The sequence below is a fragment of the Dichomitus squalens genome (assembly GCF_000275845.1).
Source record: "Dichomitus squalens LYAD-421 SS1 unplaced genomic scaffold DICSQscaffold_6, whole genome shotgun sequence".
NCBI classification, from domain to species: Eukaryota; Fungi; Basidiomycota; class Agaricomycetes; order Polyporales; family Polyporaceae; genus Dichomitus; species Dichomitus squalens.
In genome coordinates, this window is record NW_006766888.1 from 604,275 (window position 1) to 627,107 (window position 22,833).

At 56.3% G+C, this 22,833-nt stretch overlaps 8 protein-coding genes across 8 annotated transcripts; 2 read left to right on the top strand and 6 right to left on the bottom strand.

Moving 5' to 3' along the window:
• Window positions 1–359: 359 nt before the first annotated feature.
• DICSQDRAFT_178997 (uncharacterized protein) lies at window positions 360–1,444 on the top strand. The gene is made up of 3 exons (XM_007363392.1): window positions 360–749; window positions 805–1,180; window positions 1,242–1,444. The coding sequence occupies exons 1-3, from the start codon at window positions 413–415 to the stop codon at window positions 1,369–1,371; spliced, it is 843 nt and encodes a 280-aa protein (XP_007363454.1). The 5' UTR covers window positions 360–412; the 3' UTR covers window positions 1,372–1,444.
• Window positions 1,445–2,753: 1,309 nt separating this feature from the next.
• Window positions 2,754–3,875, top strand: DICSQDRAFT_101718 (uncharacterized protein; the record flags this gene model as incomplete). Its single annotated transcript, XM_007363393.1, has 3 exons — window positions 2,754–3,090; window positions 3,145–3,520; window positions 3,585–3,875. The coding sequence occupies 3 exons, from the start codon at window positions 2,754–2,756 to the stop codon at window positions 3,712–3,714; spliced, it is 843 nt and encodes a 280-aa protein (XP_007363455.1). The 3' UTR covers window positions 3,715–3,875.
• Window positions 3,876–4,204: 329 nt separating this feature from the next.
• DICSQDRAFT_134340 (uncharacterized protein) lies at window positions 4,205–9,776 on the bottom strand. Its single transcript, XM_007363394.1, has 14 exons — window positions 9,530–9,776; window positions 9,364–9,445; window positions 8,926–9,306; window positions 8,836–8,868; window positions 7,558–8,785; window positions 5,943–7,488; window positions 5,542–5,829; window positions 5,263–5,480; window positions 5,008–5,155; window positions 4,831–4,944; window positions 4,680–4,771; window positions 4,615–4,631; window positions 4,326–4,543; window positions 4,205–4,252 (listed from the first exon to the last, which is right to left on the bottom strand). Exons 1-6 carry the CDS (start codon window positions 9,646–9,648, stop codon window positions 6,500–6,502), a joined length of 2,832 nt encoding a protein of 943 aa, XP_007363456.1. The 5' UTR covers window positions 9,649–9,776; the 3' UTR covers window positions 4,205–4,252; window positions 4,326–4,543; window positions 4,615–4,631; window positions 4,680–4,771; window positions 4,831–4,944; window positions 5,008–5,155; window positions 5,263–5,480; window positions 5,542–5,829; window positions 5,943–6,499.
• A 354-nt stretch (window positions 9,777–10,130) lies between these two features.
• On the bottom strand, window positions 10,131–11,853 carry DICSQDRAFT_134342 (uncharacterized protein). The gene is made up of 2 exons (XM_007363395.1): window positions 11,501–11,853; window positions 10,131–11,434 (listed from the first exon to the last, which is right to left on the bottom strand). The coding sequence occupies exons 1-2, from the start codon at window positions 11,649–11,651 to the stop codon at window positions 10,563–10,565; spliced, it is 1,023 nt and encodes a 340-aa protein (XP_007363457.1). The 5' UTR covers window positions 11,652–11,853; the 3' UTR covers window positions 10,131–10,562.
• An 803-nt stretch (window positions 11,854–12,656) lies between these two features.
• DICSQDRAFT_179001 (kinase-like protein) lies at window positions 12,657–15,662 on the bottom strand. The gene is made up of 10 exons (XM_007363396.1): window positions 15,099–15,662; window positions 15,019–15,043; window positions 14,894–14,961; window positions 14,728–14,834; window positions 14,288–14,672; window positions 14,165–14,238; window positions 14,033–14,110; window positions 13,606–13,975; window positions 13,226–13,552; window positions 12,657–13,146 (listed from the first exon to the last, which is right to left on the bottom strand). The coding sequence occupies exons 1-10, from the start codon at window positions 15,594–15,596 to the stop codon at window positions 12,967–12,969; spliced, it is 2,112 nt and encodes a 703-aa protein (XP_007363458.1). The 5' UTR covers window positions 15,597–15,662; the 3' UTR covers window positions 12,657–12,966.
• Window positions 15,663–16,004: 342 nt separating this feature from the next.
• Window positions 16,005–17,670, bottom strand: DICSQDRAFT_101723 (kinase-like protein). Its single transcript, XM_007363397.1, has 2 exons — window positions 17,067–17,670; window positions 16,005–17,004 (listed from the first exon to the last, which is right to left on the bottom strand). The coding sequence occupies exons 1-2, from the start codon at window positions 17,641–17,643 to the stop codon at window positions 16,076–16,078; spliced, it is 1,506 nt and encodes a 501-aa protein (XP_007363459.1). The 5' UTR covers window positions 17,644–17,670; the 3' UTR covers window positions 16,005–16,075.
• A 528-nt stretch (window positions 17,671–18,198) lies between these two features.
• Window positions 18,199–20,804, bottom strand: DICSQDRAFT_82091 (SET domain-containing protein). The gene is made up of 9 exons (XM_007363398.1): window positions 20,353–20,804; window positions 20,147–20,292; window positions 19,923–20,087; window positions 19,833–19,860; window positions 19,587–19,732; window positions 19,320–19,517; window positions 19,058–19,235; window positions 18,863–18,988; window positions 18,199–18,798 (listed from the first exon to the last, which is right to left on the bottom strand). Exons 1-9 carry the CDS (start codon window positions 20,768–20,770, stop codon window positions 18,245–18,247), a joined length of 1,959 nt encoding a protein of 652 aa, XP_007363460.1. The 5' UTR covers window positions 20,771–20,804; the 3' UTR covers window positions 18,199–18,244.
• A 216-nt stretch (window positions 20,805–21,020) lies between these two features.
• Window positions 21,021–22,027, bottom strand: DICSQDRAFT_82093 (uncharacterized protein). The gene is made up of 3 exons (XM_007363399.1): window positions 21,601–22,027; window positions 21,299–21,496; window positions 21,021–21,246 (listed from the first exon to the last, which is right to left on the bottom strand). The coding sequence occupies exons 1-2, from the start codon at window positions 21,904–21,906 to the stop codon at window positions 21,338–21,340; spliced, it is 465 nt and encodes a 154-aa protein (XP_007363461.1). The 5' UTR covers window positions 21,907–22,027; the 3' UTR covers window positions 21,021–21,246; window positions 21,299–21,337.
• Window positions 22,028–22,833: the final 806 nt, after the last annotated feature.

The window sequence follows — 22,833 nt, forward strand, 5'->3', positions numbered from 1 at the left end:
TAACCTTTGTCAGCAGTATCCGTAGTTGCTAATCCAGCACAGAGGTCAGCAGACAGACAGACTATACAATACCGGTGGTGAGCGCATTGCATCATCGACGTGTTCGTGTCGCAGGCCTGGCGCGCTGACTGGCAGCTGGACGTGTAACCCGGGCGGCGACGCTAATAGGTTCCGTGCTTGCAATCGGCTGACAAACAGAACGTCAATACTTTTGAATTCCATACTGACTCATATGTTATGCGAACGCGGCCAACTTCACTTGCTGTGCAAGCCGCGACTGAGGAGCGCTTGTCTGACATCATAGTATATAAACCCTGTGTGGGGTCGGGCCACTTCCAGGTCCTCAGTCATACATACATCGTGCTTCCCTCTGCTCTGCAGCAGCCTTCCAACGCTAAAACAGACTTTCAAGATGTCCGCTTCCACCATAGACTCTGTCACGGCGACCCTCCACTATTTCGAACCCCCTGCGGATGGCTCGAAGCCATTCATCCACATCAACGCGGATCCCAAGACCGGCGTTCGCCCACAGAACTTTGAGACACGCACTCACCAAGTCGAGATCGAGAATCTCCGCGGAAAGGAGCACACCGTGTCGCTTGATACCACCGGCTTCCAGTACTTCAAGCGCGCGGTACCCCATACCACGTTCGAGAACAATGAGGTGGTGGAAAAGGAGTACTACCCTCAGTCGATAGAGCTCGTCAAGGAGCTCACTGGCGCTTCGAGGGCGGTGGTCTTTGATCACAGTACGTCTTCCTTACTGTAGGCTGGTAAGGTAACGGCTGAACTATTGTCCAACAGCTATCCGCCGTCGCCGTCCTGGTGAAATCGAGGATACTCCCGACAAGCGGCAGCCGGTGCCGCGGGTGCACATCGATCAGACAGAGGGGTCTGCCATCGCCCGCGTCCATCGCCACCTTCCTGCGGAGGACGTCCCCGACCTCCTATCCAAGCGTTTCCAGATAATCAACCTGTGGCGCCCTATCAAGCACGCTGCGCACGACTGGCCACTCACGCTTTGCGACTACCGCAGTGTCGATCGCTCTGCTGACCTTGTCCCGACCACGCTGAAGTATCCGGACCGTGACGGTGAGACGTTCAGCGTCAAGTTCAACCCTGGCCACAAGTGGAAGTACCTGCGCGGGATGGAACCGGAAGAGTTGGTGCTGATCAAGTGGTATGTGTTTATACGGGAACTTGGCAGGTGGTAGCGCTCATAAGGCTTCTTCTTTGTCCAGTTACGACTCTCAGAAGGATGGGAAGACGGCCGTCTTTACGCCCCACACCGCATTTGAGGACCCCACGACGCCAAAGGACGCGCCTTTGCGCGAGTCCATCGAGCTCCGTCTCCTTGTATTCTATGACTAAGCGCAATGTATCCAGACCGGAATGATATGCTCTGCTCTGCTCCTCTAGATGCGATGCTGGGCTCGATTCAAAATATTCTACTACACCAGAATGTCATGGCGGGTGCCTTGCTGAATCGTTCCTACACGGCCTGGGGATTCGAGGGTATACATGCTGCAATGATCGTAGACATGTCCATTCGATCGACCTCGTCTCTTCTCAACCAACAAGATGGATAATTCACTCAGACAGCCGAGTACCGCCTGATGTCGTCCTCCCTCTCGATGCCGGACTTTTCTTGTTGACAGAACATAAAGGGTACCTTCGCGCGATGGTCACCCCTGATGACGACAAGGTCCTAATATCAATATCAGACGTTCATGAGGTGCAAGTCTCGCGGCCTTCCTTTTGGGCCGGGTCTGCTCATAAGCTACCCAGAGCATAGTGTGTCCGTCAAGCAGAAGGGCGCCTTTTGGTGGCAGCGAATGCGATCTATTGAACGATCCTCGACGCGGGAAAGCAATGTGACACGCTCTTTGAAACCTTGGATGGAAATCAATGTAGGTTATGAATGAACGTCGATATTTGAGCTTCGTTCACCATCGCATCATCGTGCTGGTGGGTACCAATCCCCGCAAGCTCGTCCATGACGGATATCCTGCCTCTGGGGTTATCGGATGCGACCTGCGACCAGAGCACTTCGACCTTGCATGTGAGCTTTTCGGAGACAGTGATTATTTGAGCAGCCACATTCTGGCGTCGCCATATGTTTCCAATGCCTCGCGCTCCTCAAATTAATCACGGCATCAGCTAAAGCATTGTGTCTGCTGTCAGAGGCGAGAGGGACAGAACCTGAAAGCTTCCGGAGCCGATCATGGCGGGTCCAAAGCCGTTGCTTTCACTACCATCATCTTGACGAAGAGGCGGGAAGCCGATGACTGAGTCAGTACACAGCGCAGCATATATCCGAATCCCGATGAAACCGTCACTGGCCAAATCCAAAATTGGTAACCTCCCTGTTCGGGCGTCTTATAATCGTGACCCACCGTCATACCGTATGCCGGCACCTCGGTATTTGGAGGTTTCGTCCTGTACTCCTCAACTCCTCTGCGGGCGGTGCGTAATTGGCCTGACAGGAGCTGCCAAACACTGTGTCTCCTAGCACCGGATTCATGGTAGGTTGTTCGAGGACCTTGCGAAGGTCAGTTTTGTATCAGCGATAACAAAGGACTTGCGTGCTTCGTGTGGGAAGCGGCTTACCAACCCTCTTGGAGTGTCGGTGTCCGAGTACATATGAGCCTCGACACCCCTTTCTCCTGCTGTCAAGGTTTCTGCAAGCACCCCAAGTCCTCAGCTATCGGCGACATACGCCTTAAGGCGCACAGTATTCTTCAGGCAGAAAGATGACTATCTCGACCGCCGATACCGTCACCGCTACCCTACACTACTTCGCTCCTCCGTTGGATGGCTCCAAGCCATACCACTTCATCAACGCAGACCCGATCACCGGCAAGCGCGCCAAAAACTGGGAGACCGTTACGCAGGAGCGCGAGATCGAGAATATTCGCGGAAAGGAGCACACGGTCTCGCTGGACACGACCGGCTTCCAGTTTTATAGACGCGCTGTTCCACATACGACGTTCGAGAACGACGAGGTCATCGAGAAGGAATACTATCCTCAATCCATCGAGCTCGCCAAGGAGTTGACTGGTGCCTCCAGAGTGGTAGTCTTCGATCACAGTGTGTATTATTCCCTCGTTGCTTTCGTAGTATACTGAAAGTTACGAACCTCAGCTATCCGCCGCCGCCGCCCGGACGAGATTGCGGACACGCCTCAGAAGCGCCAACCCGTGCCGCTAGTGCACATTGACCAGACGGCTGAGTCTGCTGTCGCACGTGTACACCGCCACCTTCCCGCTGAGGATGTTCCCAAACTCCTCGCGAACCGCTTCCAGATCATTAACCTCTGGCGCCCCATTCATCATGCAGCCTGGGACTGGCCGCTCGCGCTCTGCGACTATCGCACCGTGGACCGTTCCAACGATCTTGTTCCCACGACGCTCAAGTACCCGGACCGTGACGGTGAGACCTTCAGCGTGAAATTCAACCCCGCCAACAAGTGGCGATACCTCCGGGGTATGGAGCCTGACGAAATCGTCCTCATCAAGTGGTGCGTTCTCTCCTCCGCTCATATGACGTGCTGCGCCAAAAGTCTCATTCGCCCGTCTCTGTAGCTACGATTCCCAGGATGATGGCAAGACTGCCATCTTCACGCCTCATACCGCGTTTGAGGACCCTACGACGCCGAAGGACGCGCCGCTGCGCGAGTCCATCGAACTGCGCCTCCTCGTGTTCTACGACTAGGTGTCCATGCAGTCAAGATGCTATATGCCATGATCGCCTAGCAACCTTGACGTTGTACGTTTAGTTGGAGAGCGGATGTAGTGATTACACCTCCTGTACGTTCTGTATGCTGCTGTACAATTGACATGCTGTCACCGCCGGTTCTTTCAGACTGTTTTAATACACGGCTGGGCTCTGGCTCTTTTGAAGCAAAGTATGCTTACGTCCAGCGCAGGCCGCAGAACATACAAATTGCTCGGCAAAGCGGGTCTGGACTTGTGCGCTTCCGGAGCCGGGGGCGTCAGGCAGGGTGCGCTGCCCAAAAATGGAAGGCAAGAAAGACCTGGCGAATGCAGTCGTGACTGTACCATCCGGACTCTGGCGGAACTTCTGCGATCACATTACGTTCTCCATACATCTGGGCGAGACGTGAGCTGGCGACGATCTTTTATCTTGTCACAGGATTCCGTTATGCTTGACCAATTTGCCTTGCGCACGCGGGGCATTCAAAGGCGCGAGGGTACTAAGGGAGGCTGGTTCCGTGTAACTTTGACTCGCAGTGAGACGAAACGACCTTCTCATTCCACATGGATCCCAAACTGACCAAGACTTACATCGCTGGTGCGGAGAAGAAAGACGACTTCGATGAATCGAAGCAGGATGTTTCTACTGGTGCCTCCTCGGTAACGACCCATGGACCCCTCGCCGACGTAGCGGTGCTCGAACATCCCGATGGTCGTGAAGGGGTTGTCATTCAGGAGCTTGCTCCCGTCGACCATGGCTTGGGGGCTTGGGGCTTCTGTGCTTGCAGCTTCATAGTCGAGACCCTCATTTGGGGCTTCCTCTTCAGGTATGTGCTCTCCCCCCCTCGCTCCCTGACTATGGACACCAGCAAGTGCTGATGGTTGTGTCCGTCAACAGCTATGGTATCTTTCAAGGTAGTACTGTATGTTCCGCTATCATTCCTCGGCCTAACAACGTCCCAGATTACTACACTACACACCCACCTTTCGACACCTCATCTCCAGTCGCCATTGCAGCAGTGGGTACCGTCGGGCTTGGCATCCAATACGGAGAGGTAAGTTAAATCATTGTCCCGGAAAATATCACCCCTAGTATATACTCACCGATCCCCAGGTCCTTCTCCTGACAGTTTTCTTTCGACGTTATCCAGAGTACATGAGGCCGGCGATGTCTCTAGGACTCGTGCTTTACTTTGTTTGTCTCTTCTGCTCTAGCTTTGCAACCCAGGTATGTCCCGGCATCTATCCCTAGCCGTCTTATATGTGTCTCAACTCATCCTGGTGCATCTAGGTGTGGCAGCTGATCCTGCTACAAGGCGTTGGGCTGGGTTTCAGCGGGGGCTTTGTATACCTCCCTACCATGATCTGGCTACCCCAATGGTTCTCTGAGCGCCGCGGTCTTGCGGGTGGCATCATCTTCGCTGGTACTGGCGTTGGCGGTAAGTCATTGCGTGCTTAAACGTGCGCAACGCAAAAATCCCACCCCCGATTTCGGCTCCAGCACCACTGAATTACAGAAGCTAATCGAGCGTTTGCGTTGCTCTAGGCTTCGTCTTCCCGTTTCTGCTCAATGCGCTTCTGAGCAAAGTCGGCCTTCCCTGGACCCTGCGCATCTGGGCCATCATGACCTGCACTTTAACGGGCATCGCGTTCCTTGGCGTGCGCCCGCGTATCCCCGTACCAAAGCGCGCACCTGGGCAGCAACGGCCGAGGCTCATCGTGCCGCAGATGCGGTACTTCAAGAGCCCGCTCTGGCTGAGCTTCGTACGTGATCTCCGCCTGTGCGGAACAGATGGTGTGAGCTAGACTGACATGTCTCCGATAGTCGCTCACCTGCCTCGTCCAAGGGCTCTCGTACTTTCCGGTCTCCCTCTACATCGCATCTTTCACACAAAATCTCTCCACGCCGCTCACGGCGACAATCATCCTCTCGCTCTTCAACTCTGCTGGAGTCGTCGGTCAGGTCTTCCTCGGCTGGCTCACCGATCGCTACGCATACCCGTGGGTCATGCTTTTCAGCTCGCTCGGCAGCGCCCTCGCCGCGTTCCTGCTCTGGGGTTTCGCACAAGGTCCGGCGCTGATTTACCCATTTGCAATCATCTTCGGAGCACTCGTGAGTCCGGATCACCTCTCAGCCAGACATACCCGCTCTAAATTACGCTTCTTTCATCTGCTTCCGTCGTGATGCGCTTACGCTCTAACGTACACTCTTGAAATAACGCGCAGAGCGGCGGTTTCTCCGCCGTCTGGCCAAACGCCGCGGTCGATTGCGCAGGTCGTAATCCTGAAAATGCAGACATCACTTATGCAGGAACAGCCGCGTTCAAGGGGGTATCCGCCGTCATAGGCCCCATTCTCTCCGGCATCCTCCTCCAGGCAGGGAAGTCATCCACAACTTTCGGAAAGCATTACGGTCGCGCAGGATACGGTGCTGTCGAGATATTCGTCGGTTCATGCGCCCTCGCGGCTGGGCTTGGGAGCATTGTAGTTGCGGCCGCGAGACATAATCTCGCCGCGAAGGCTAAGTCGCTTCCGAGGTGAATCGGAGGTGGAACATGGGCGGAACACAAGCAGTGCTTCTGCGGAAGCTCCCTTGTGTCTAGGTCGGTCCCAACGAAACACAGGATAGCGGTGAGCCGACAACATGTGAGAATAGATGTTATTGTACGAATACAATGTTATAGACGAACATGTGGCATGGGTTCGTTCGAGCCGCTAAACAAGACAAATCGAGTTGATGGAAGGAATACATGGAAATGGAAGTCCGCATCGCATCAACCAGTTCACCGGATGCTCTCCCCCTCGAGGTTCGTCGCGAACCTTCCAGATTCATACCCTGACCCCCGATTCGGGTCGTCCGTGTAGGCAGAAATGTAGTCAAAGTCGTCCTCCCCCTCAAGGGTAGAAATACGCGGCGCCTCGGGCTGCGGGGACGATACAGACCGCAAGCCCTGGTTCGGCCCCGCCCCCGGCCCAAGCCCAACCCCCAACGACGACGGATACGGAGACGTGGGTAGCGGACGCTTCTTCACGTTTAGCGGGCTGATGTCAGCGAGCCCGACGCTTTCGCTGCTGAAGTTGCGCGGCGGGGCCTGCTGCTGCTGTCGCCTGAAAGCAGCCGCCGAGATAGTGCGCGTGCCGCCCTGCGCCGAGAACGACGTGCCAGATCCCGTCGTGGCGGGCAGGTTGTACATAGAGCTCGAGCCCCCCGGGAGACCAGAGGGTGTGCCCAGGGGCGTGCGGAACGGCGTTCCGTCCGAGTCTTGGGCGCTGAGTGAGGGACGCTGTTGTCCGCTGCCGTCACTGAGCGTTGGCGAGACGGGCGCGGGAGGAATCACGTCTTGCGACATCTTCCTACCCACGGGCGTGCCAATGGACCGGTCGCGCTCGCGGACGTACATGTTCTCTAGCTTCGGGCTCGTTGGTTGCGCCGTCGCCGTGTTCACGGGTGGCAGCGGAGAGGGGTCGCGCCTCTGCCTGTTGAAAGGTGAAGGCGAAGCCCCGTACGGACGACTCGAGAGAGGGGATGGAGGAGGCTTGTCCTGAATGGGCGATATCGTTGGGGAGCTGATCATCAGTGCGTCAAGCTCGCGAGATACCTCACGAGCGGCCGCAGCATTCAATTCGTCCTCATCCATGAGGGCTTCAGTCGTGGGTGGGGTACGCGCACGTTGCTCTGGCGGAGGCGGATTTTGGGGTGACGGTTCCCGCGGAGCTGAATCGGAGCGCACGGGAGACGCGGGTTGCTGAGGCGATGGAATCGTCGATTGCTCTATGCAGCGCACGGATTTAGCATGCAGCTCCTATCGTCGCACGATCTGTGATTCCCCAAACGACTCACCTTCTCCCGAAGTCCGTCCATTCTGGTACTCATTCGCGCCCGCGTCCATCGCAGGGACCGGTACGCGCGCGTATCTTTGTCCCGGTGGTGTCTGCTGCTGTGGGTGCGACTGTTGCTGCTGCGCCTCCTGCTCCTCATGACGCTTCTCCAGCTCGGTGTCCATGTCGCTGACACCCCCAAATCTCACCCGCCTGTCTCCAGAATCGGACAGAGACTCGGCCGACCCGTTCCCAAGCCCCTGCCCTGGAGACATGTACGCGAGCCCCTCGTCCTCGTCGTACGCGGACTGCGGGCGCATCGCATCCTTCCCGTTGCGCTGCTCGGGCACGCCCAACGCCTGCATCGCGGTAGGGGGTTGCGAGGGAGCAGCGCCTTCGGGAAGCCCTTGCCCGTTCGAGGGCGTATACATGGGCGGGGGCGGGGAGTACCGCTGCGGGCCGAAGTCGCCGCCCTTGACGTCCTGCGGAGGCGCGTCGCGTGCGGGCTGGTAGCGGCCCGAGCTGGCGTTCGGACCAGACCCGCTGCCAGACGCGCCGTCGAGGGACAACCCACCGTTGCCTAAGGCCTGGGCGACGCTTGACGAGAACGACTCGTGATTGCTGCGGTCGAGCTCGATAGAGGGAGCGCGGTCGCCGCCTTGCATTGGTGGGGCACTGATGTACGGGTTCGTGAATTGAGACGGGCCACCTGGCGGGGGGCGAGGACCGGCAGCCTTTACAGGGAATGTTGCGAATCGGCCACCACGAGGACTTGCCGCCTTGTCACGGTCAATGCCACCAATAGTGCTTGGTTGGTTAGAGACGGGAGGTGAGGAGTATGTCCCGAACTCGTTGACGGAAGAGTTGGTGAGCACGGGTGATTGGGATGCAAAGTCCGGTGCCATGAGTTGACCAAAGGAGAAGTCGCCCTCTTCGACTTGAGGAAGGCCGGGGTAGGCTCCAGGAGCAGGTGATGGAGCATAGCCTGACTGTGGAGGGCCTTGTAGATACGGATTGTTTGTTGAGGACGCGGACGACATTTGATGCTGCTCGGTTGGAGAAGGGACTGGGGATAGCTCGCGGCCTGGAAGCGGTCGTATTGTTCGATGTGAGGGGTTCGGGTCAGGTTCAGGCGAATAGGTGACTTCCGAGACAGATCGCGCCGCCTCCGCGACAAGGAACTCAGTACGTGCATGGCCTGCGTAGTACGGTCGCGGGAGGCCCGGCTGTGTTTGCTCAAGTGGGATTTCCTGCAAGGGTCGTAGGTATATGCACTACTTAGGCCATGTCGATGACTTACCGAGATCACGAGCTTGCCCAGCTCGCCAACAATCTGTAGATCCAAGTTGAGCAGGCACGGGTATGCGACGATCAGAGGAAATAGACATACGGCGCCCTTCTCGCAACATTCTAGCAAGCCACCAAACTTCCTCCCCATCCACGCTCGGACAGTCGACCGCTTGAAGTCGCCCAAGTTCGCCTCCTCCGCCGTGATGTCGGCGTCCATCTGGCGAATGTCCTCTCGCAGTCGATTGAGATGATCGGTTTGCTGTTGCAGGTTCTTGTTTTCGGGGTTCATCTTGCTCAGCTTGCGCTCAGCAGCCTCTGCGTCGGAGAAGACGGACTTGCGCCGTCTTTTGAGCTCATCGAGGTTCTCCTCGCGTGTTCGGATAGCCTTCATCTGCTCGCGGATCGTGCCTTCATGGCTCGCATATACAGACAGCGCCGAGGAGAAGTGGACGAGGAGGGCATTGGAGGCAGTGAGGGTGTCCTAATGGAGAGTTGCTGCAACTGTGCATCGACGCAACAAAGTGAAGCTTACACTCACCCCAAGGTCGTCTCCCTCGCCCTGTCCCCATAGCCTGAGAGCCTCGGACGCCCGCGCGAAGTCCGCGCTGAGTCTCTGTAATCTAATCGACGCATACATCATCGGTTAATGCAGACAGCGGGCCATTGGGCCTCAGATTTCGCCCCGGCTGAGTATTATGACGTACGAGTTGAGAACCGCCTTCTCCGCGATAATGAGGTCCTGGAGAGAACGCAAGTCCTGCTTACCCGCGAGCCCAGGCAAGGTCGTATTGTGCGCGATCTTGCGCGTGGCGTTTCTGAACATTTGGGCAAGGCTTTCGTATGCTGTCCACTGCCAGTCGCAGTGTAGTGGTGGATGTAGGAACAGTCAAAAAATGTCGGACGTGCCAGTGCGATGGAACGTTATGGCACGGTGCTGCGCAGCGCATACAGTCAATACGGAAGAGTAAGGGCTCCCGAGGCACGGCCGCGAGAGCGTCATCGGATACAGCGCCACGGCGCTCAATTACAATCCCATCGCCCGCCGCTTAGATCGGCTTGAATTGTGCCGTCATGTTATATGTCCCTTTGCTCTCCCAGTCTGCAGCCTCGTTTCTCATGTAAACCAGAGCAAGATGAACCGAAGGGTCACCCAGCGTGCGCGGCGACTCCGGTTGGCAGCCTACCATTCCCGGCAGATTCAGCGGACGCAACAAGACCTCGAAATAAATACGCATGACCTGAGTCTATTTCTGGTGCTGAGCAATCTATTCCGAGCGCAACCGTAAGCTGAAAGTGATCTTCATAGGCAGCATAAGCATACGGCATACGAGGGTTCCATGGCAGAATACCCTACGTGCGATTGTGGAATGAAGTGAATACTATCAGCACATAAGCTCTAGATTATAATACATGTGTGAGGCCTTATTTATGGAGGGTATATAAGTACACCTAAGGAACGCATAGCATAAGCATCGGGTCGTTACAGTACAAGATGGACTTTCGGACGCACATGGAGCGAGAGCAGTTATACATAATCCGACATTAAGAGACATACGAAGCCCTTGACCTTCCGAAACCGAGCGAACTGCCATGATCCAGCGTAAGTATCCGAATCCCGAGACCGTCAAACGTAAGTCGTAAACGTAAATGCGCACAAGACCAGGCAAGAACCAGCTTGCCCGAGCGCAGCGTGCGAGACGAATGCCAGCCGCAAGTAAGTATATCACGACAGGACGCTCACCACATATGCCCGCCCCATGCTGTGCCGATCTGGTCGAACGGCACGTCGCCCTGGATGAACCGCCGCGACTTCCCGCGCCCGTGCATGCCCAAGCTCGCGGAGACCCCGACGACAGTCAGGCTTTCATGCTTGGCTTCCTTCGCGTTCTCTTCGATACTCTCCAGACGTTGCACGCTCCTGGACGGCTTGTCCTTCGGCCGCTCCTTGTACAGGCGGTCGCGCCGGGCGTTCTCCTTCGCCGCTTTCTTCTTGACCTCAGCTCGCGCCGAGGGCGCAACGGGGAGAGGCTTGGACAGCTCCGCGGGGGTAGGGAGGGGCTTGTTCGTGTCCACGAGCAGCCATTCTCTACTCATGGTCGAGGTGGGGGTTGCGACGAGCGGTGAGTCGTCCTCCGACTCGGACTCTTCAGGGGAGGACGGGAAGACGAGGTCATGCGGGACGCCGTCCCCGAGCATCTTCCGCACCCTGCGCATCTTCTCGCGCCTCATTGCCGCGTCGGACGGTATGTAGAACGTCGGCGGCTCGATTGGGGCGCTAGCAAGCGGTTCGTACGTGGGAGAGCCCGGGATGGTGTCGAGATTAGGCTTGCGCGAGCGGGAAGGAGAGGGGCTAGAAGGGACCAAGAGCTTCAGAAGAGGTGGGCGCTGGACAGAGTAAGGCGTGCGCCATGCAAGCTCGTCCGTCTTGACGCGGACGCTCGACGTCGACCTACGCGAGGCGACGGAATCTGGGCTCGTCGCGTCCTTGCGCATTGCTTCCAGGTCAGCCTTGGGAGAAGACTTCTTGCGGGCGTGCCCGCGGAAGGGATTCCTGCTTGACGTGGGCGTCTTGGGAGGGGCCGGAAGCTCGGTATGCGGTGCAGGCGCGACTGGACGTACAGGCTCAGGGTCAGCCATCGTGGTGATTGGCAATTGCGATGAACGTCTATACGTACCTGTATATGAGAGGTCGAGAACATGCGGCGTACTGCCGAGTACCTGACCGAGTTTATTGTTCGTACGGATGAGCTTCGCGCGCTGTTCGCTCGACAGCTCGTTCCGGGTGGGCGGCGGCGGCGGGAAGCGGATGACAGCAGGGGCAGACATCGTCTCGCACGTCTAGATAGAAGTAAATGCCGATTGGAGAAACGAACTGACGAGAGGACCGGACTGGAGGATCAGAAGAAACGACAGAAGGTGCAGAAGGCAGCACCAAGCAGAGAATATACAATTAGCGTGTCCAGCTATGAGACCTCTAGGGCCGTCAGCTGCAAGCGGCGTTGGTCGGGAGGTGGAGGGCGAGCGTCGGATGACGAACGATGCGGAGGGTCGAGGCGAGACGCATTTGTAGATATACGAGGGGCGGCATGTGCCGCGAAGGAGGGTAAGACAAAAAGCCGAAGTCACCCCTTACACGCTCAATGCACACACAAAAGGCGCGAGACACAGAGGCGGACTGGAATGGAGAATATCAGTTGACAGTACGTACGCCGTATATCATGGGAAGTCTGCACGCAGCATAACAATAAAGACGAGGCGCCCATATTGTATGCGCCGCGATCGATGAGTAGCAGCAGACGTGAAAAGATCACCGCATGCCGATGTTTCTAATGGTTCGGATTACTAGAAAGTTGTTAGACAATTGACTTGCCCGTAGATAGCAGTGGGTACGATAGCAACTGACACTTCGCTGTCTAGTGGCATTGTTTCAACTGTCGACGGCTTCGATGATCCAGGAAGCCGTTACTCGAGTGCTAAACTGGATCCCACACAAACAAGCATCCTAGAGAGGAAGAGACATGGCTCGGAGGTGATGGTGCAGTGACAAGTTGCAAATCATGGGCGTCGAACGCCGCTCCGAACACAACGGGATGCGGCAAGCCGTAGACAAAAATTCTACTCAACGCTCCCCCTTCCGATGGCCGTCGCCACACTCTCTGGTTTCCCTCCTGCTCTGTAATACTTGACTTGAACGAGATATGAAGACTGCAGAAAATTTTCTGTGCCTGTGCTTGGACTGAGGTTACCTTCACATCTAGGTCGGTCGCAAGACGTTCACTAAGTCACAAGTCAACGCACATCGTTTCATCGGTATCGATGTGAAGGGCGCAACAAAAGTGAATGCTATGGGCATGTGGTGGTCGCCGGTGCTAATATGACTTGTACTTCAACAGCGAGGTGATAGATTGTTGGACTGATGCGTGCACAAAACGACTAGTCTCGTAAGAGCTGAACAGGAGTGGATGGAGAATGCAGTAAAAGATTCGGTAGTATCTGAACTGATGACGATAAACGCGCGAGTGAAGGCAAGGTAGAATGTCCGCTATAGCGATATATCCGTCCACGACATGATCCAGACATGACTCTTTTACTAGCAATCCGGCACCCAGGTCGTCTGATCGTAGGAGAGCCTTCACGTCCTTTAATCGCAACACCGCGCATTCGTGCAGACCAACGAAAGTAGAGCAAGATGGCCGGCACCGAATAACAACGTCGCTTGGAGGCCTTCAAACCACGTGTCCATGATTGCAAGGGCGAGGGCAGCGCCCGCGACAATCGGCCGCGGCTGACCGTCGGGGCACATACGAGAAAGGGTGAGCACCTACCGGGATCATTCCCCAGTCAGATATGAAGCGGTTCACGTCGTCATCATAGCTCCGCTCGAGATCACGGTGACTTACCTTGGCAACGAGAACGGACGACTTCAGCGTCCGGACCCAGACTCTCCTTGGCAGATACGCGGGCAGCCTTTCCCGTCCTCGTCGGACTGCTTCCGACCATCCTCGCACACTCCTAGGATATGCGGGTATAGGATAACCAAGGAATGTCCCCTTCTTCTCCCGAATCGCGCTGTCGTCTTCATCCTTGATCTCCTCGAGGCTAGCATCGCTCGTCCTCTCTACGAGTGCGGGATGCGTACGCTCGGGACTTGTCCGCACATGCTGCGCACGAGCGAGGGCCAGCGTTGATGTCACTCCATTCCCTCGTAGAACCGCAACCGGCTTAAGCTGCTTGCGTCATCAGTCTGCGAACGAAGAGCAGGCGCACCAGAAGGACGTACCCCACCCTCTTTAATTACCCCGAGCACTCGTTCGGACGATGGCCGGACCGCAGGTCTGACGTTCAGAAGCGTCTCCAGCAACAGCAGGTATGCCTTCGGCAATCTCCGAGACTCAAGTCCGCTAGCAAGTATCGAAGACGACCTGAAGCCAGGATATCCAAGGATCTCGGCCTCGAGCCTGTCCATATAGTCCCTTCCATCTTTCGGTCGGCTCGCATCGTCGTTGTCGGACGTGTGGTGATAGGGCAGCCGAAAGAACAAGAGCTTGTGCAGTATCATGCCAAGAGACCACATGTCGGCCTTGGAGTCAACTTGGAGCAACCTGCCGGTCGAAGGATCCGGCAAAGATTCCGGTGCCGAATACTCGAGGCTGTAAGAGGACGGATGTGAAGAGATGGCGAACGTTCAAAAAAGGGGCAGTACACACGTTCCGGTGTTACCTGATCGCGTCCTGGCGTTGAGCATGTCCTGTGACGTGCCGAAGTCAGACAGCATAGCCCGAGGTCTACCAATCGAAACATGAGCAAGAGGGCAGAATGCGGAACGCGTTATAACGCACACTAACCGACCCTCGTCCCAAGTGAGAAGCACGTTGCCGGGTTTCAGGTCGAGATGCAAGATCGACTTCTCGTGCTGCACGCCTAATGAGCCGGCGTATGATGCAATAGAACTTGCCATGTACCAAAAAAGCGAGACCTGTGACGACATCCTCGAAAAGGTCGTGGACCTCCTCCGCACTCAAGAGATGGACGGCTTTCCAGTCCGCGGGGGCTTTCCTGCCATTCTGAGGGGTGAACCCATTGCCATGAAGGCCCATCTCCCGGCGGAGTCGTTCACGTTCCTCAGGCGGTGCACGCTGTACGGCACGAAACGCGCGGATGCGTGCATTACGGGAGTAGGGTTGGTCAACACCAGGTTCAGGGGTGTCGGCCGGAGAGTGAGGAACGGAAATGCCGCCGGATGACCCTTGCGACGACTTGAAGTGAGGAAGATTCGGAGCGCGACGTCCAAGGCGCGTGTCAATCAAATCATCCAGACTGCCCCCCTCGGCCCATTGCATGAGGATGCTGTCACAACTTGTCAGCACTTAGCCGCATTACAGACTTCACCGTGGCCACTCACTGCAACGTCGGAACCCTCGGGCCGAATGACGAGAATTGCGAAGGCTCAAGCCAGGCATGATGGTAGGTAATAATGTTCGGGTGGTGGAGCTTCTCCAGAAGACGAACCTGAGGACATCGTATGAAATACCGAGTGGGGTGGAAGCCGATCGTCTGCGAAGACATACCTCACGCAGGGTATTAAAAAGATATGAATGAGATTGGCCAACGGCAACCTTCTTTACAGCGAAGTAGCCTACATGCCGATACAAGCTGTAGGGGTAAAGACGGAGAGCGAGGGACTTAGACATACCAAGAGAGTTCCCGTCCAAAACGTGCTGTCGAACACGCGGTTGAGGTCGGTACGCTAACTGCATGGAAGCTGCAGCTTACCTGACACAAGTACACGCTGCCGTTTGCACCCATGCCCAATCTGCACACCTCCTGAAAGAAGGCCTTGAAGTATCCCTCCGCCATGTTCTCCGCGCGAAATGTGCCTCGACCTGCGGACGAGGCTGCGGAGGGACCACCGCTCGCAGGGCTTGCAGGGCGGGATGATTCATTGGCAATCTCGAGCAGCTGGAAGTAGTTGGCAGCCCTGTTCGAGGCACGCTCGAAGTTCTTCTCCTCGAGGTCGTCGTCGCTGTTGTCGGCAGGATGTCTCCTGTTGTCCGGCGTTATAGAGCGGTGACAGTAAGGACAGCGCACGTGTCTTCGTGCTAAAGTTCCTGAAGGGGGCGGCGAGTGTCTCTGGATAGAGAGCGCATGGGAGGTCGGGTTGTAGAGCACAATCTGGTTCGAGACGTGGAGGATGGGCTGCCATTCTGGGCCCGCTGGGTTGACCGCGACGAGCGCACCAGATGGCGAGGAGGTATCCAAGTCGTCAAACATCTCGGAAAAGCAGAACCGTTGGAATTCAGAAGTCACCGGTCATGGGCGGCGAGGGTCATAGGCTATAGCGGGCATGGGCAAGGCGGAGGCCTGCGAGGTGAGTTCATCGTGGACATATGAAGCAAACGCTCTTCACTTCTAGCGCTCATAAGACGTTCTGGGTCCCCACCGCATCGCCGCTGACTTCCACCATGACGCTCTCTTGTGAGCTATCGTATTGCGGATGTACAGCCGGTCGAGGCCCATGAATACTGCGAACACGCAGGATATGGAGAGCGTACACGTCCCTCTGACTGCTTGTCAAAAACGGTTACATGTAAAACTTGAGTGATTCCAAGCAGTATGATAATACAACAACCGGGTCGTACATTGATACTGAAAAGTCCGTACGTTGGCAGTCCAAAAAAGTCCTTCAACAGTCAGTCGCCACTAGCTCATATACCAAACATTCCACACCTTCCTCCTTCATTCTCCCGCCACTATGAGGCTGCCTGGCCGGAGAAGGGAACCCACAGGACCAGGCTCGCCCTCCGCGCCTCGGTCATCTTATCATTCTCCGCATGGCCAACAGCCTGCAAGGGGATTTCGTCCGAGAGCTCCTGAGTGGTGACGATGGCGGGGGGATCATGGGGACGTGTGGGAGGAGTGTCGGGCCCGCTGCATTCTGATGAGGATGTCGAAGTAGATTCGGGGATGACAGCAGGGTTGCAGCCGGGCTTGCGGATAGGGAACTCGTCCGAGGACGCAGTGCGCATGATCGCCGGGACTGGAGGAAGGGGCTCGTTGTCGAAGTGCTCCACCGGCTGCGGCTGCGGCTGACCCTCAGCCTTGGGCGGGGTTTGGGGCGATGCATGGTGGCCTTCCTCCGCCTTCTGGATAGCCCCGCTGGAGACGCGGCGTGCCCGGAGTTCCCGCTCAGAGTCGCTAGAGGCGCCCGCTATCGATCCTCCACTCTCAGAGGAAGTATCCGACTCGAGGGTATCACCGCACGAGGACTCCCAACCATCCGACGAGTCTCCGCTCTCCTCGCTCAGGTAGGATTCGACGGGCTTGTACTGGCGCCACGTCTGCTTGACCGCCCAGTATCTCGAGCTCGCCACCTCCTTCTCCGTCAACCAGAACCTGTCGAGATTCCGAACGAGCCTACGCAGCTCGGAGAGAGAACATTGGTCCTTCGGAATCATGGTGAGGATGCGACGGAGGATGTGGTTTAGTCCCGGGGTGATAGGGAAGATCTTGAGGAGGAAGTCTGGTTGGTCGAGGAATTTGTAGAAGTGGCGGTCGTGGATCGTAGCCTTTGACCATGGCAGACGGCCAGTAGCGAGCTGGATGATTGTGATTCCGAGTGCCCAGATATCAGCCCGACGAGTGTCGTACGGATACTCGACGTCACCGCAATCGATGCATTCTGAGAGAAATTGCCGTCAGCACTAAAATCAAGACATTCGGCGGCCAACAATTGTCACTAACCTGGACACTCGTAGAATGGGGTCCCTATCCCGAAGGATGTGCTCGTCTTCGAGTTCGTCGCCAACCCGAAGTCAGTGAGGTAGACCTTCGAAAGGTCTTCTTTCACCAGGATGTTGTCCGGCTTGATGTCCCGGTGGTACACGCCCCTCTGATGACACGCCTCCACCGCGTCGATGATCTGGAGGATGATCTCGCGGAGCAAGTCATCGTTTCGGGCGAGAGCGCGCCTCTTCCCAATAAGGGTGCGTAAGTCGCCGGCGCTGTAGTAGTCCATCACCGTGTACTGGAATCTTCCTTCCCGTACGACACGATGGAGGGAGGCGACGTTCGGGTGGTCGGACACCTTTCGGTGCAGCGCAGCCTCGCGATCTTGGCAGTAACCGCGATTTGATCCCTCAGGAAAGGCCGGGCAGACTTTGACGGCGCGGGTGACGGAGCGGGTGGTTCCGGGGATGCGCTCGCGACATTGGTAGACGACGCCGAAGCCACCTACGCCGATCTGTCGGGAGAGCATGTACCGACCGTTGTCGAACGAGGTCCCAGAGAAGCAAGGCATGCGCCTTTCGATAGTAGGCATTGCGGGCAGATGTGATGTGAAGGTGTATGCGTAGTGATGGCTTGTGTGTGGGATGGAAGATTTGGTGAAGTCTTCGTCGAGAATGAGGATCCTTTTATACCTCTCTAGCCCCTGCATAGAAGTTGGAGTCTTCGCGTTCTCGACCGTCGAAGTGCGGGCCCGGCAGGAGCTGTGGTTCTTGGTGCCACTGGCACCTTGCGATTGGTCTTGGTGAAGAAAAAAATCAGCAAGTTCGTTATCCGACTACGACCCTTCTTAGTCGGATAACGAACTTGTTGATCTCGGTAAGCTCCGCACTTGGGCCTGTGTTGAACCACAGTCCGAGTAGTAGCGATCGGGACCGAATGAGGTGTCAGTCGTCCAACGTTGCGAGTATAACCAGTCCAGGACAATTCTGAATAGGACATAGGAATGCTTTCCAATTTCAATATAGACTCATGGTCTCGCACCGTCTTCCCGGCAACAATGTTGAAGGTTGTGCAGTCCCAGGTGTCTACATGACCCACCGACGTCACACCTACAATCCGAATAGCAGTAATCACATTCGACATGACCGACATAAGATACACTTAACTTAACCGGTTCTAGTACATTGAAACGCTCATTGCGACGGTGGCCCCACCCTCTGAGCCGAGACCAGAGTGTCCTCGAGCACATTGCGAATGCCCGTCGTCCAGATGCCAAGCTCCTTCTCCAGTCTCATGATCGCCTCCCGAATTTCTGCTCCGAGCAGCCCGCCTCCGGACTTCTTCCCGAAACCGATCAGCAGCTCCTCGTGTGCCTTGACGAAGGACTCGTACGCCAGCTTGAGCCGAGGCGGGCCCGACGGCGGGAACTTTTCAGCTCCGGCATAATCTGACGCGGATGTTGGCGCCGGTTCGTCAACGGCAAGCAGTTTGCCTAGCTCCCCGAGCGCGACTGCGCGGACCGGATGTCCCTTTGGAAGGAGGGCCTGGAGTCCGGCGGTGTACCGAGCCGCTGTGCGAACAGCCTCGTCTAGAGTTTCCTGTGTCGGAGAGGATGACGACAGACTATCAATGAGGAGTTCTTTATGGAGCCTCGTCAAAGCGAGTAGCGGATGTGAAGAAGGTGTAACTCCCGCGGAGGTGAGGATGGGAGTTATGTTCGTGGTCAGTTGCCGGGCTTTGACTCGATCTGTATATCGGGGCCATTGTCAGCGCCGCACTAATGGCCTGACGCCGTCGCCCGGTGGGCGCACCTTTGGACTGCAGCGAGCTAGCCTTATCCAGAGCCTCTTGACCGACGCGCAAGGCGTCTAGCACAGCGCCAACGTCGCCCACTTGAGCGTTGCACTTCACACAATGTGTAGCCCTATCACCGCTCTCTGGCATGACAAAGCCCAGGTCAGTAAGCAAGATGAAATCTAGGTGAGAGACGCATCTCATCAGCGCACCTTCTGTTGGATACGGACAGATGCCGCCGCAGGACTTAGGACACCAGAGAGCCTCCCGCGGGTCCGCGGCCGTCGTTCGACAGCAGAGCTTGCACTGACAAGAGAAGCTGTAGACCTCCTTCAGTTCATTCTGCCGGAGCCTGTTCGGCAACGTCGTGTCGACGTATGATATTCGAATCTGAAGACAGGAGTAGCAAAATTATCATGTAATGCCGGCATGAGCGAGGTGGGAGACGCGGTTCCCAGCTAACCATACACGTACCTCTTTCCCTGGTGCTACGTTGCGGAGGGCCACAAGGCTCAGAAGCGGCTCCTTTACCCGCGACCCGCCGTCGGCGCGAGGGAAAACGAGCGCAGCGTTGGGGTCACATGAGTGGTTAGCGAGGGCCACCGTGGGCGAGACGCATATGCCTATCGGGGTCAACGCGGGTGTAGTGAGCGTGAATGTATTTGTCGTGAACTGTATCGGACGAGGCGCTGTCAGCCGAGTGCTTCGCGGGTGTGCATGCAGCCGTAACGCGGGACTCACGCGGGAGATCAAATCCACCAGATCACCGGCGGACTTCAGTCCATAAGGTTCGAGTTCTTGTGGGGAAGACACGCCTAGATACCGAACAACCGAGTGTGCCAGGTGGGTGTGCGATCCAAACGCTGACGGTTGCAGCGAATTTCGATCTACCATGGGAAGGTTATCGTTAACTGGATGTCCCATTTGACATTAGAATGTCCGAGAACCCGAAGGCCCTCGGCCTCTGCCATGAATTCGGCAACTTACTAGAGTGCATCATCCGAATCTCCTGCGCCTGACGAAAGTGTCTTGTCAGCGCTCGGCGCCCAGCGAGAATACTCGAATTACAGCACGCACCCACACGCTATCCAGCCCTTCTTTCTGAGATCCCCACATAATGCGGCCCAGGCAACGGACCGGCTCGCCGGGAATCGCGACATCAGATGAGGGTGCAGATGCAGCCCACTTTTGGAGCGCGTTGCACTCGCGCCTGTGCCACGCCCAGTCCCGATTCTGACAGTCCTGGATGTCGCAAGCGATCAGTATTCCAGACGAGCCGGGGGTGTGGGTAACCCACGTACTGAGTTGCAATACCGGACTGTTTTGCATTTCGGACATCGTTTGAGTCCGGCCGTGGCGGCAGGTGCGGCGCAGGCGGAACAATAATACTCTAGATTGGGCGTCGAGAGGACAAAGACATGGGGTATTATCGACAAAATGATTTCACCTGGTAATCATCTGCTGTCAGTATCGTAGTGACCATTGATCGGGACAATCCACGATGTACCAGCAGATAGAGCGGTCTTGGCGTAAAGTCCGCGACCGTGCCTGCTTGACTCCCTGATCTCTAGAAAGGAAGGGAGATCGGTATGACAGCCGTGTAGGTTCACGGAGTTGGTGCTCTCTCTTGTCTTCACCGGTGTCGGGTTAGTTGGTGACTGATGCTCCTGAGTTCTTGGCGGTGCCTGTTCCTCCGAAGCCTGAGACAGAGGAGAGTGCTGGACTACAGCCTGCTCATCTGTCACCATGGTATCATGGGAGTTCTTTGGGGCTGCTGCATTGATCTGCATTGGAGATTGAGAGGGCAGTGGGCCTGGCGACGTATCCGCCTTCATAGTATCCGAAAATCCCGAGACTGATTCAGGCTTGACGAAGGAGTGAATCTCCTTACCCTTGCGCGCCGACTTCAACTTTCCGAACGACATGGCCAGTAGTCAGTGAGCTATTTGTGTGGAACGCTTGAGTGCCCAGTGGCTATGAGTCTTGTGCTGGTGTTGCTAGATCTTACGGTCCTGATGACGTAACTTGTTTGCATGTGTCTGTCGAAGGCTTGCGATCCTAACAAGCACAAATAGACCAAGTGCTTGCCCTTGCGACAGCCGAGGTGGCCAGATCTGGGCAGCTGCCGCAGACTTCGAGGCAAGACAAGGACAGGCAATGCTATGGCGCCAAGTTGAGCTCCGTTAGCCATTTAATGATCCACTTAATGATCATGTATGTACAGCATGGTATTACGAGTAAGGGACAATGTAGTAACAGCAAAGGGATGCATACGACGTGAAGGATGAAGGGTATAAATATGAGTAACGTGTTGTTCGTAAGTGTCGTGGCAAGTCGTGAGGGTCGTGGCAAGTCGTAAAGATTCCATACATCGCCGAAAGGAAGACGATGGCGGCTGTCCCTGGAAGACATGGTCAATGCAACATAGTAGTGGATGTGAGAACCATCCTTACACAGTTGATCTATGCAGCGTGTTACGCGCAGTCGTGATGTCATGACTGATTGTGGTTGACGACACTCTCGCTCTGCCCTCGAGGCCTTCCTGCTTCCACCGTACCGGTGGAGCGGTTTGGTATTGACGAATCGTCTTGCGAATGTTGCCTCGTGAAGAAATCGTCCTCGCCCTCATAAGGCGATGACGCAGAATTAATCTATACATCACCGTCAATGAAGCCCTAGCCGCAGAAGGTGTGATACACGTAATAACACCCTAGGGACAGGGCAGCACAAAATGGGGTGGAACCAAGACACTCACCCACTGCCCAAGCACCTCTGCTACTCTGCTCGCTTCCTCCGGAGTGAAGTTCACGTCGGTCCCCTTCTCTGCGTGAAGCTTGAGAAGCTCCGAGAGCGTGCGTTTGCCAGTGCCTCGTCCGAGGGAGCCATTTTGCGAAACGGCACCTTCGTCGGCACCCCCGTGGCCAGGAAACGAGACAGAATTCCGTGGTGTGCTCGCATGGTTAGGATCTGCGTCGCTGCTCATTGAGCGATCCCAGTCTTCGGTGTCGGAGGAGGTGAGAGATAATTGTGACATCGAGAAGTGGACTTGTTCCGAAGACATGTAGATCGCCCACGCGTCGAGCGGACGTCTGATTTGGCAGCAGCAGGTAGATGATAGAGTTAGCCGAGCACTGGACACAGCCGTCTGGGGGAGAAGCTGGGTATGTCGTGTGATGGAGAGGGTCTGGTGCTCACTGTGAGTGTCGGGAGCAGGTGCGAGTCGGCGCTGGGACTGCCCTACTGAGAACGCCCACGTGACAGTAAACAAGCCCGGGCGCGTTGTTTGGCCCTGCGTCTCTGGGCTGCGTCTCCCGCGAGCCGCCTCTGTTTGCGCCATCGCTGCCTTCTCTGTTTGCTCATCATCTGCGGCGGCGACCGCGACTCTCCCTGCGATGTCCACACTGGCCACCGCCACTACACCGCGCAAACCGGAATCCCAAAGAAGCCCCTTGTCCTCGAGGCCGCCTCTTCTCTCATCTGCTGCCCACTTTGGTGACAGCATCCTCCCTTTGGGCTCTGATGATACGCATTCCCTTGCTTTCCGTCTTTATGGCCCCGCCTCGTTTCTGCTCAGACAGGTTCCCCACAAGATCCATCCAGATTAATTGGCTAACGGTAGCCTCTCCGTCCGTCCATCGTGAATCCCGCTCGGATCCAGGCGCATACACCTTGTCTCCTCTTCCACCCACCCACCGCGCCGATCAATTGGTCATTTGGCGCGTGTGGAACGCATGGATCGTCCGTCCCCAATAACGTGTCGACGGCGTATTGTATTTTCCCCTGTCTATATGCTGCCTTGTGGTTCTCCTTGGGCTCATATGCGACATCGCCTCGTGGTGCCCTTCACCCAGATGCGCTCTGCCAATGCCTCACGTCAATCTCACGGTATCTGATTGACGAATTCTATACCGATGTGACACGCTGGGCGTTCTGTCTAGAATGCCCTGCACATACACGGTGCGCGGCCTTTCTCTTGCTTATTAATCAC